At 38.4% G+C, this 13,568-nt stretch overlaps 1 protein-coding gene across 1 annotated transcript in view; it reads right to left on the reverse strand.

The window, feature by feature from the left end:
• Window positions 1-519: 519 nt before the first annotated feature.
• lmtk2 (lemur tyrosine kinase 2) overlaps window positions 520-13,568 on the reverse strand; it is a 56,193-nt gene continuing 43,144 nt past the window's right edge. Inside the window, 5 exon segments of the mRNA XM_007893563.2 lie at window positions 520-4,307; window positions 7,975-8,232; window positions 9,060-9,198; window positions 9,852-10,211; window positions 10,214-13,007. Coding sequence (XP_007891754.2) covers window positions 4,279-4,307; window positions 7,975-8,232; window positions 9,060-9,198; window positions 9,852-10,211; window positions 10,214-13,007 — 3,580 coding nt within the window. The 3' untranslated portion in view covers window positions 520-4,278.

Consider the following 13,568-nt stretch of genomic DNA (forward strand, 5'->3'; position numbering starts at 1 on the left):
TCAATATTGTTTGTAGGTCATCGTTGGTACAAATTACATGTTTGCCAAAATAACATCCACTTTATTCCTAATTCATCTGTGAAGCACAAGAGAATATTTGTTTGTTTATATGAATGAAGTTGATCAGAATACCAGCACACCCAGCAATTCAAACTAGTGGCAATGGGATCTGAACCACCAGGCAGATAGGGCCTCAGTTCAGATCTAAACCAAAGGAAAACACCGTCTCGTTGCACCACTTCTCAAATTTAGTGCATTTAATTTTTTTAAAAAAATCCAACTTCTGACGGTACTTGACTGGCTATATAAAAGATTATTTTGCATATCACCTAATGCAACGAACATTTAAAGTTGATTTGCATAGAGCAAGGTTTTTTTAAAACCCCGATTATATGTAAATTTCTAAGATCTTTGAAAGATGTCTCTACAGGTGAGTGAATAATTATTGTAACCAAAAAAAATACTATTTCATGTCAACATTTCGGAAAAGGCTTGAAGGCAATTTAAGAAGTCAAGTTGTGTATGTAAATTAATCCTTTTGACTTTATTCAATATTAAATATCCATAGTGCATTTAAATTACAAACAGTTCATTGAATTACACTATGCATGGAAATCAAAGTACAAATATTACATATCAAAAATGTACACATCTTGTGGACAGTGACCTGATTTCTTTAACTGTGATACGTAGTCAATTTCATAATATTTGTATTAAATTACAAAAGGAAACCTTGTACTTATGACTGTTACATCATTTCCCATTTACAGACATTTATATACATCCAGTACCATTAAACATTAAGTTACACTTCCCAAATGTGCAAGATAAAGCAATGCATTGAACAAAACAATCTGGTATTTTCATCAATGATTTAAAGTACATTTGAAATAATTTAGAACAAGCTAATGAAGACAAAAGGATACTTTTTTTAATGAAAAAGATCTTAACAATATTTACAAATAAACTTCAATTTAAGCATGAATTCCTACAAATTCCAACATAAAGAAAATATTTTTGGAGCATGCACTGTTTGATCATCGAGGCACGTTTCTATGGCTCACTTTTACAAATGAAGCTGACAGTGGTCTAAGTTGCAGGTTGAGCTAACCGGTGCTCTTAATGAATGAATACATGAAAAATAGAATAATTAGTTAATTACTAATCAGGGGCACATGGAATTCCCCCTGTACAGTGGTTAGCAAAACTCACAAATTAGACCCATATTACAACTCTGAAAATAATTTTAATTTCTGTAGTCATATGCATATTAAAGTATGCATTTGTACTGTTTTAGATTTAGCATAACTGCAGACATGCTAGTTTAAGAATGCTCAGTGCTGTGGATGGTGGAGTGGGGGAGAAATTTGTTTAAAACAGATCACCCCAACAGCTCTACTGTTCTGTAAACCCCAATGAGTCAACTAGAAAAAACAACAGACTCCAAAGTCAGGCTGAGACTAAAAGTGATGGTGTGTAATACAGTATTGATCTGTTGCATACATGCAAAGTGTATAGATACAAAAATATGAAGCAAGGAAAATAACAATTACCCCCTTCTTCAGCCTACTGTAGCATGCAGGGGAATCTAAAACAACTGCCATACGTTCAATGTTGTTTCTTCCCTAAACATCTCAGGAAAATAACAAATTGCTGGACTGGCACATATATTTAAAAAAATGCACTGGGCTAAGTAAAAACAATTCCTGCCATGAGAAAAATACACTGGACTACACTGACAAACAAAGCTAAGAATGTTGCAGAGAGATCAGCTGGACTTTTGATAAAAGCAAAGTTATCAAAGTTCTGTGTCCCTGTATAACAAACTATTTTAGTTTAATCTGGGACAAATCAAAACAAGGGATTTTGTAGTGCCTATCCAAGGTGTTTATACATTTGATAGTGAACATAGGTTATAAATTGAAATATTGATTTGCTTGTTTATAGAAATCACAGCTTCGTGAAAAAAAGTGTTTCCTTATTGTGCACAGACCATCTACCAATACCGGGGAAAAACAGATTCTAATGTTAACATTTAGCTAGTACCTCAACATTGCAATGGACTGTTTGATCCCAACAAGCAACATTTCTATTCTAGGAAAAAGGAGAGTCAGTGATGTAACCAAGGCAGCTTTAAACAATATCCCCAATATGTTCAATTATAAGCGCATGAATGCTGCATTCAGTGCTATACCGAACTAGCAAAATGCTTCCTGTATCAGTTGTCCTTTCTGATATATAATTGAATGGACCACAAAGCTGCTGTACTCTTCCTGTCATGTGACAAAAGAAATCCCATCATCTTCAAATCACTAGGTAGGGCAAGAGAAACAGGCCTGCGTTATTTAGCTACTTACAAGTACAAAAGCATGGCTGGTTTCCTTAATATGTAAACTGTTGTATTGGTGCGAGTTACAAATCATAACAATTGCACTAAATTGTTTTAAACAATTAGAAAAATTAAATTTCTTACTGTTAAACTGTCCTTGCCAGTAATATAAAATAATTAACAACTGAACAGGCCCCTTTTCTACAGGAGAAATAGGACTCTTGAGGTTTATCACTTCATCTGTTGCCACTTCCTCTGTCCACAAAGCCAGGACAGGGTCCATAAATATCCAAAATAGACATTCATCCCCACCATTTACTGAAATAGATTGGCTACCATTATGTGGGGGGTAACAGTTATTAGAACAAGAAGCAAGCTTTAAAGACATTGCAATTATTTGCAATAACCCATCTTTTTAGATTTGATTGTGGTAATCCCACACTCAGAGCCCAATTCATTCTACTTTTCCCTTAAAATAAAAGATACATTCAGAAACAGTATTAAGTGATGCTCAATCGAGGAGTCATGCAGATAAAAGAACAGAGGAGAAACCTTGATTTATGAGTTAATTGATCTCAGCCAGTCTCCTGCTTTGTACCCTCACATTACAAATATATCTATTCATGATTTAAGGTTCAGGGTTCAGATCACATATACATAGATCACTGCTGCTCACAATGCAGAGAATCACTTGAAGTCACCATCATATTTAAAACAACGATTGTCAAGTGAAACACTCAATATGTCATCCTTGCATTACTATTTTGGTACTCACCAAAGTGTTGTCACTGCACAAAAATATTTATTTCAGATGTATTCACTATTTGTAGATGCACTCGCTACCTTTGAGAACTCACCACTCAAATGGGTCTCAGAACAAGGGGAGCACTGGCAATTTTGGAACTAGGTATTTGAACACTGTAAATATATCAATGTTAGTTACAATATAGCTAACACTGTTATATTGGGTGTCACTATAATGTAAATCAATATCCCCAAACAAGTTTTTTTTTAAGAACCAAACATCTCTCTCAACTGTAGTGTTTGTTTTACACCTATTTGTGCCATCTCTAGTGTTTTAACATGAACATCTTGCATTGATTCAGATTTCTTCAATCAGGGCAGGTTGACTACAGCCTTTTCCAGTTCGTTATTGCTGTACACATATTCTGTACCCCATTCCTACCTACAGAGCAGCAGATGGGTTATTGAAAGGCAATTGGAATAATCTAAACATATGCATTTGAAAATGACAAGCCATCTTAAAAAGCATGTTATAGGCATCCCAATTCATGTTCCTACTCACTTTGACCAGTGATATTTGTGCATGATCATTTAAAGTAAGTTACACTAAACCAGAATACATTTTAAAAAATCACTCGACGATTCTACATAAATAGCAAACTGTCGATTCTGGAACAATCAACATCCTTTCAAATCTAAATATTTTGTAGGAAGCTTTGCAACATGGAATTTAACTTATCAGTTTTGGGACATTTTATTTCTCCTCCAAAAGCAAACATTTCCTATTTAACTATGTCACGTTATACAGAAAATTGCAGATAAAACTATCAATTTGTTTTAATCTTCATTAACAATATTTTAAAGAAAAAATAGCAATCAATTAACAATCCTATGTTCTGTCAAACTGAAGTTATAGGTAATGGATTCTAAAGGGGACTGGAAAGTCTTGTGTACACAGGCTGGTTCATGTTTTAAAGCCATTTTATACCCACCTTCGTCAGAGACTAATAGTTGTTCAATAGTGATAGAATTTAAGATGTATATTACATTTAATATTACAGTTCTAACATTTAATACTCCTTTGTGAATTTACAATGACCTTGCTTTGCAAATGTAGGTAGATCCTTTTTGATAAGGATTTAAAATATCACATGATTTGTTATTTTTTACATAAAGTTAAGTACCACCCCCTAGAGAATCTGGTTTTAGTCCTTGTCTCCATCTTCACTGCTTCCTACAAATAAAAGAAGAAAAAACATTAAATAACATAAGATTTAAAAACTCTTGACAACAAACTAATTTGGTAGTGTTATATTCTATATTCTTTGCATGTTGAGGTAAAGGGAGGTTGCTCACTTAACTAGATTCAACTATGTCTCCCCTCTCTTTCTTTCAAGAGAATGGTAACTAGTTACTGCATAATGTTACAGCAATATAATCCCCAGTTACATTGCTTGATACCCAACCTGAATCCTAGATTTCATAACTATAGATTTTTTCTAGAGGGTGTTTCACCTGCCTTAGCCAAACTGTACATCAAGGAGCTTGTGTTAAACAGCATTAACACCGTGCAGCATACATCAGAATTGGATTATGAAGGCGAGGGAGAAATATTGGAAGGAAAAAGATTGTTTGACCAATGCAGAAGAAACTTGCTTTCTAATGGAAATCTTATAATTGCAAATCCTAATTAATACTGTACTGTAATACTGGGAATTCAATGATTGCATTGACAAAGGGCAAGAAAGACTCCCATTTCCCAAAGCGAGCATACCTCACCTTGAACACAACATGAAACACTACAGTAAACAAAGGACTAAATATTTCAGTTCCATAATAAAATATTGAGTTTCCTTAAGAGGCCTCAGTTACTAAATGCACATCTATAAGTTGCTAAAAGAAATTAAGCATTTGTCCAAACTTTGATGAGATTTTTGTGATAATACAAGAATAGGTGTATTGTATTTTGAATTTTTTTAAAATACAACTTCTCACCTTCAAGGTACTTCATAATGATCAAATAATTTCTTTTGTACATTGAATTTTCTTGTTTCTAGTTCATTCTGTTCAGTAAGTTGCAGATACCAAACACCTGGTGCACTCACACCATGCACACATGCTCCATTCACACTGTTCCAATCTCACAGCCTTGATAAACAAACATTTTTATTACCAACTACTCACAATTTTGCAACAAGCAACCGTCTGTATAAACTCAAAATAGACACACGTATGGACCAACTCTAAAGGGCAGTGAATGTAGGTTATTCCAATATATTTTATGTTATAAATCTATTGAAAATATACTGTGACAATCTTATTCTGCATGTTTTATAAAAGTGAAACAAAGGTGTGTCCCTTGTTTATTTGTTATACAACTGGTCTTAAATGCATTCAGAGGACACTTCAATGATCAGCAAAAAAGCTACTTTCCAGCCAGTTAAGGCTTAGGACTTACAAAATGTACCCATAAACTTTTAATCTGTTTTAATTCCTGGCCAAATTGAAAGTTTTGCTGTGTTTATGCTGCAGCAAATAGCTACAAGTAGTCTGGAAACAGTACGAGGACAGCAAAGTTAAGCAGAAGCTTATTTCCAGTTTGTTCCCCCCTGTTCATGAAGGCAAAATAGAAGTGGAGTTCGCATAACATGTCCAGCTTCAGCTTCCAGTTCAAAACAGCTAACTGAATGTTTACAGCTACACATGAAACCTAAAGCAGATGAGTCCTGTTGTTAGTCTCAGTTGAGCAACAGATGTGCTTCCTCTTAACCATAACAAAATCGTTTGCTAATCCCAGTGTAAAATGGCTTGCTAAGTGGTAGGTCTAAAATTAAACTGATAGAATAGTCCTCAGTTAATAGATACTTTAGGTAAGAAAACACATCATGTCAAGCACATACAGAAGCAGGCTTATAATTTTTACTTATGATTTTATATATTATAAATTAATTTTTAGTGCGTCCATATTTATCAAAGCGGTTATTAATTTGCGTTGTGTAAATTAAGCAATATTCCTCTGTAAAAAGCATTCAGCAGAAATAATTGAAGTTAATGGGTTTCAATTAATAGATTAACCTATTTATTCTGTAAATAATATACCAGGCACATCTTTAAGCTGGATGTATTCTTCATATATTTATGTCGGAAAGCAAACCATTGTACAGAAATCATAGCTCTTCCCAATTTAGCCCCTTATTTAGCCCATGAGGAACGCCGTCTCGTGCTGTGTCCCTCAGGGCTCTGTCCTCGGTCCCCTCCTTTGCAATATCTATATGCGCCCTCTTGGTGACATCATCCACATGCATGTGAAAGTTGACCCCAACTGTACCTCCCTTAAATCCAGGACCACTGCTGTCAGCCATCAAGTCCTGGCTGAGAGCTAACTTTCTTCAATTGAACATCAACAAGACCGAGGCTCTCCTGCTTGGCTCCTGTCAGCGCCTCCTCACCTCAAGTGCTGACAGCATCACCATCCATGGTTGCACACTCCACCTTACTAAGCCATTCCAGAACCTTGTTCGACTCTTACCTATCCTTTCTACCCCACATCTGTGCCATGACCCACTCTGCCTTGCCCCACCTCTGCAACATTGCCCAGCTCCGCCACTCACACCGCAGGCCACCAAAACCCTCATACACACTTTCATTATATTGAGGTTTGACTATGCAAACTCCTTGATTGTCGGCCTCCCCAACTCCTCCCTCCCCAGGCTGCAGATCATCTAGAACTCTGCAGCCATGTCCTCTCCCACACTAGGTTCCGTGACCCTATCACCCTCATCCTTGCCCAACTCCACTGCCTTCCCATCACTCAGAGGATACAGTTCAAGATCCTGGTCCTCACCTTCAAAGCCCTCCATGGTCTTGCTCCCCCCTACCTCTCCGACCTCCTAGCTCCCTACCAACCTGTTCGCTCCCTCCGCTCAGTGGGCTCCGGCCTGCTTCACGTCCCCTGCCTCGCTCGCCTCATTATTGTCGGGTGGGCCTTCTACCACTCTGCCCCCACCCTCTGGAACTCCATCCCACAGTCCCTCCATCTCACCCCCTCTCTTGCCTCCTTCAAAACCCGTCTCAAGACCCTCCTTTTCGACCATGCTTTCGATCATCCTGCTCCCCCCCCGCTCTCCACCCTCTCCGATCCCAATCTCCAACTCGGGTCCAAAACTCTGTCTGCCCAGCGCCTTGGGACGTCCTCCCGATGTGAAAGGCACATACAAATGTAATTTTGTTGTTGTTTTTATCCACACTGCTTCTCTTGACAAACACGGCAAAACCAGCACGCAAAGGATCTTTACCGATTTGGTTACCTCCAGCACAGACCCGATGGTCCGAACGGCTATGGGTCTCTGGAATAGTTACCTCTAGACAAAACTTCTCAACATCTTGCTCACTGCTTTCCCCTGTTCCACCCTCCATAAGCTCCAGATCATCCTGAACTCTGCAGCCCACATCTCTGGCACAGTAAGCTCTGGGAGAATCAATCCCATTGTTTCCCAGCTTGATTGGCTCTGTGTCCCCCAGCAGATCGACTTTACGTTGCTTCTATAGTGTTGCCCCATTGTACCTCTGCGACTACTTCCCCAGCTTTCCTCACTGCTCTGCCAACTCTGGCCTGCTGCAGGCCCCAACCACTGTGCCCACATTGGTAGGTGAACGTTAATCCACTTTGCCCTCGTCTTCTGGACTTCTCTTCCTTCATCACTCCCCCTCCCTTTCTACTTTCAAAACCTATTTCAAAAGGTTAATCCAATTGACGATGCCTTCAGCGAATACCTGAACAGACGTTTCTTTTTCCATACATTCTTTTGGTTGCACAGTACCATGTAACCTAAATTGCACAAATTTTAGCTTTTTAATGTAAAATATTAGCAACTAACTCGACGACAGAAGCACATACATACCTCCTTGCTCAATATCTGAATCTGTGAGATGAGTAAGGGAGAAGCTCGCAATGCTCGAAGGAGAAATAGAAAACCGAGAATAGGACGATGTGTCTGTCCACTTTTGCTCGGAGGTTCTCAAAGCCGGTGGAGGTGAAAAATACCTTGATGAGGGGGGAGGAGTGGATTTTGAGGCAGCGAAATGACCTGCTGTTTGCGTGATAAATGATGACTCATGAGAGGACATCGAGAAGTCGTCTTCCCATTCAAAACCACAACCTAAACAAGAAAAGCAATTTGGTTTTGTTTATATATTACTCTTAAATATTTTTCACTTAAGAATTTTTGGTTAGAAGTGGAAATAGGTGTATATCTGAGGTTGCAACTTAAGGGATGTCATCGAGTCATACACAAAGGAGATGTTCTTGTGTGCCCTTCATAAACTTATTCCAAATCTTACAGTCCTCATAAAAGTAATAAATAAAGGGGGCTTTATTCTGCATGTGTGCACGCTTCACCTGACCTTTTACAATTTGTAAGGTTCGCCTCCCTCCATCTCCTACCTGGACACTCAGCTTTCAAAATGCTTTTAAACATCTACCATTTTGACTGCACTTTGGCCATTTTCCTGCATCTATTTACCACCCCCACCCCCAAAAAAAACTTCAGGCATCCACTCATAATAATCATACTTACATTTAACTTAGTGCCTTATCAGGTCTTCAAGATGTCTCAAAGCACTCCACGGAATATAGTGTAAAGTAAATTGACTGTATATTTTATGGGCGAAACGTGACAGCCAATTGATCACAGCAGTGTCCCACAAACAGTTGTGGATTGAGTGACCAAATTATTATTATTTTGCCAAATGAGCATGTTACACACTGCACAGTGTTCACAAAGTCCTGCCCCCACCTGGTCGGTGTGTGTTTTTTTTTCTTACTATGAAAGGTTCTTTTGAGGTCATCTTTGATCTTTTGAGATGTTTAACCTATGTGAAAAGCGCTATACAAGTGAAAGATATTGTTCGATTCTACATTTCAGGCCAGTTAATACAGAACAATGAACTGTAGATTAGTCATGTCTAGCAATACAAACAATCATACCGTCTTCATCAGTGGAACTCTCGGAGTTTGAGAATCTACTGGAATAATGGAAACCAGATGTTGCGATAGGACTGCCAGAGTCAGAAACCTGACTATTTTCACCTGCTGAATGCTCTCCTAATTCTTTGGTTGGAGTCTCCTTAGAACCAAAAAACAATCAATCATTCAGATTACCATCTATAGCAATTTCTCAATACAATAATTACACATTGCTTTTATTATCTGACCACCGTGCTACAGTATGAAATGCCGTGACTGTGAAGCTAATGGTGAAGCTTTCTGACTCGCTACTAGGAAGATATCAATTGAGAAAGATTCACCAAAGTGATTTAGTTTCTCTTCTGTTAGCTTTGAGGAGGAAGAACAATGACCGTCATTACTTTGGCCTCTCACGTGAGCAATGGAATCCACAGGTAATGGCTCACAATCACTGAAGTGATTGAGGTCGAATTCTATACATAGTATTGCAAGAACAGAAAGCATCCATTTAAGAACACAAAGCAGAGAATGTTATTCAGTCCATTAAGTGCACTCTTTCCACAGATCACACAAAATCTTCCAGTGCAGACTCCACAACCATCTTCTTGGAGAAAGTGCATAGATATCACTCATTGAGCAAAATCTCAAAAAAAATCAAGTTTTTAAATTAATATTCACATCTACACAATACAACCTGAAACCACTACCCTCCACAGATGATGTTCTTCCTCCTCCCCCAAGACCCAGCAATCGGTTAATCTAACCAATTAACACGAAAAGATTCACCAGCCAATTTATTAAATCATTATTTACCTGATCAAACAGGAAAACAGTTACATCATCAAAGAAAGAGACCATCTTCTTTAATCTTGTGTTTTTCTCAACCGCCTTTAGAGAACCACCAGGCTTGGATGCAGTGATTTTGAGTAAACTTTTCAGGGACCTTCCATCATCATTTTCAGTCACCACAATCGGTACAGGATGTGCTGCATCATCTTCACTCTCTGAACTGGGACTATTAATAGAGAAACTTCTGTAGTCATCCTCTGAATCGTCACTGTTTTCATCTTCTTCATCTGCATCTATTCCATCTTGTTCCTCTGATGGGTTGAAACATTCAGATTCATCTAACCTGCCAAGATACCGTCCTTCAATATCAGGTTCCTTCAGCCTATTTCCTTCATTACTATAAGACAAAGTTTCTTAATGTCCTTTTCAACAATTATTTCCAAATCCTCCTTCGTATGTTCAGAAAGCAGAGAACCAACGGCTTTGAAGTCAAACAGGCCTCCCGGCACGGATCCTGATGCACTACTGTTAACCTCATCCAAATCATCCAGACTTTCATCACATATTTCCTGCTTAGTTAAATAATCTCCAGTATGAACATTAGTTGGAAATTCTCCTTTGTGATGTGCAGGATGCACTTGTGATCCATTATTCCTTTTTAAGTTCTCTTCTAGTGCTTGGCTTGATTGTTCATCAAAATCCAAACTGTTCAAAACATTATCATGACTTTGATCAGAGGTGAACTGATTAATCTTATAACTGACAGCACATGGAAGGTTGGTTTCCTTATTAAGCTTATCAGCATTCTCACTATCCATTCTTTTATCTAGTTCAGAATCATTATCAGAGAAATAAGCAGAGTCTCGATGAGAATTCTGGTGACCATTAACTAATGCATTCGAGGCCACCTCCCCGGCAATGGCTTCTACTCCTACTTGTCCATCTTCTTTCGAAACTGTAATGAGCTGATCAGTAGGCGAAGTGTTTGGGAATTGGTCATCAGGGACACTGAGGGTGGATGATGTTGGAACAGCAGTTGGATTTGAGCACTGAGAAGTCCATTCAGGAGATTCTAGATTTTCGGTTTCATAGCCACTGTCAGGTTGCCTAAGAGGTGGCTTTAGTTTTTCAGAAACTGTACTTTGTGTTTCTAAAGCCCCCAACACTCCATGTATCTCCAGGGAGTCTAAAGAATCTGGTGTTTCCATGGACTGTTCTGAATTGAGTTGCATCAAAGACATACTACTTTCTACAGGACTAGTTTGATTCACTAAATCGGAAGAGGACATGAGAGCCAATGAATCTACATTTGTAAGACCAGTGGAGGGTTTAGATGCAATCTTTTCTGGTATTTCTACAGATAAGTGACCTGAAGACATGGGGACTAATAATTCAGGACCTTTAGAACCACTCAAGATTTCAGATACACCAATATTTGCTAGTGTTTGCTCAAACAGTGAAGGAGTAGCTGATATTTCATTAGTATTTTGAACCAGTTTACTTAATGTATTTTCATTTGTGCCAACTGTACACAGAACTTTACTCAAACCAGGAGCATTAACATTTGAGGTGCTTATTTCAGTAGCTACCTTCTGCGTTGCTGATTTGGTTGCGGTAGCTTCAGCTCCGCTTTCCTTTGTCATCCCACAAATGAGATCTTCTGGAAGGCTTTGCACTTTGGCGGTATTGCACACATTAGCAGCGGCACTTTCACTGCACCGAGCAGGTTCTTGGCAGCGAACATGAGGCAAAGTGACATCATCGCATTTGTGGATGAAGCCATCAGTAGTGTCACATTCTGACCCTGAGGTATCATACATTATACATTCTTTATCTAACTTCTGACTAATCTGTTCTTTACCCTCACTTATAAAAATGGAAGGCAACGGTACTTTTTCTAACAAAGGCTGTACAGACCTGCCACCGCCATGCTCTAGATCACTGGTTAACGTCTGGTCAGCAGTGACTTGTGGCATAACAGAAGGAATGCCAATGTCCATTAAAGTGTTGGATTTATTTCCTAAATGTTCTACCCTCAAGTCACTGCCAGTCTCACCTAAGGGTGAAGAATCCAGTAAAAGTTTATTTTCTTTCAGGAAACGGAAATTAGAAGACAGCTTTTCTGCATGTAGTAATCCCATATTACCATGATCAATAAAGTTCTCCATGTAAACCAGGTTTGTTTCATCTTCTAAAAAGTGATCAGGGATCAATTCAAAAGATGTCGATTGGATTAAGGACTCCATGGGAGTTTCTTTGCCCGAAACTAGAACAGTTGTATTTTTTCCTTTAGGATCATTATGTTCAGGTAGATCACGCAGTATGATCTGATCAGGCTTCAAACAGACTCCATTTAAACCTATGTCTTCCATTCTACTGTCACAAAATATATTTGTGTGACAAGGACTTTCAGCATTACTAGAAGCATATGAACCAAACAAACCTTCATTTATATCAGAATTTGGGAAGCCAGTATTGTAGTGTGGGAAAAAATCTATATCTGTACTCGATTCATCATCCATGTCCCTAAGATTCAAGAGTTGTGAATCCTTAGTCAGAGGAACTTGTTGGTCTCTCTGATTTGGACGGTCTAAAGTTTCATCATCATCATCAAGTTTACTTTCACCTTGTTCCTCCAATTGTATATAGTATTCACCTCCAACTGAAGGATTTTGGACATCAAGAATAGGGACAATCCCTGGTATAAGTGGAGATGAAACTAGCTGGCTTCCATCATCCCGTGCTCTGGTGAGTGCTTCATCTGAATTACTTTGAACTGAGAACCCATTTTTCTCAAAAGCAACTGCAGGAAAGAAGATGCTCTGGTAATTTACTTTAGCTCCTTCATTTCCATGCCTGTGGTCTTCAAAATGGTCATGTTTTGCAGTCTCCCACACATACTCAAAGCTTAGTCCTTTACTCGTTTCAGTAACTGTGAGGATATCATCCATCTCCTGGTTTAGTCTATCAGCTACAAAATGTTCCAGGATTGGAAAGGACGAATTGCAAGTCATAGCTTGCCGGCTGCTAGTGTTGGGCTTCAGTGCATTCCACCTTATTTCAAAGTCATCCTCACATTCCTTCTGGCTCTGCATTCGAAGATAGGTGAGCAGCCTATGAATCTCTTCTGATGTTGGTCTCTTTTCTGGAGTTAGCCAACAGAACTGCAGAACTTCATACCTGCAAGACAGATACTAAATATTAGAAACACAACTATTTATACTAGTATTACAAGATCATGCAGCTACATTTGACTGAGCATTAGTGTGCAATTAACCCAATTCTTTGAGCCGTCTCGAAGACTTGATAAGGCGCTATATCAAATGCAAGTATTTTTATAATTCATTGAGCCCAATAGTCAGTAACTTTTCCAATCTTACATTCAATCCAATTTCACATTTCAGCACAAAAGATTTTTAGGTATTAAATAAGGAGAAAAGTGAAATGAGGTTGAAGTACAGTTTTCATTCCTTCCTTCTGAGGAAGCTTTGTTCCCATTAAGCAATTCCTGCAAGCCTTCCCTAAACAGCATTTTGCACCCTGAGAAAAACACACACCAGAAACTCGCGACGTTGGGATTTCTACATTTATCTTTAATGCATTAGCTCTTTTACAGGAAATGACCTCGTCTCATTGTAAATCCTCAATTATTTAAAAACTAATTGGAAATGCTTTAATATCAGTTACACTGTTAACAGGAGCACTTTGTGCTAGTTTCATTCCTCATTGCTTTGAAACCAA

Source organism: Callorhinchus milii, unplaced genomic scaffold, assembly GCF_018977255.1.
Source record: "Callorhinchus milii isolate IMCB2004 unplaced genomic scaffold, IMCB_Cmil_1.0 Scaffold16, whole genome shotgun sequence".
Classification (NCBI taxonomy): Eukaryota; Metazoa; Chordata; class Chondrichthyes; order Chimaeriformes; family Callorhinchidae; genus Callorhinchus; species Callorhinchus milii.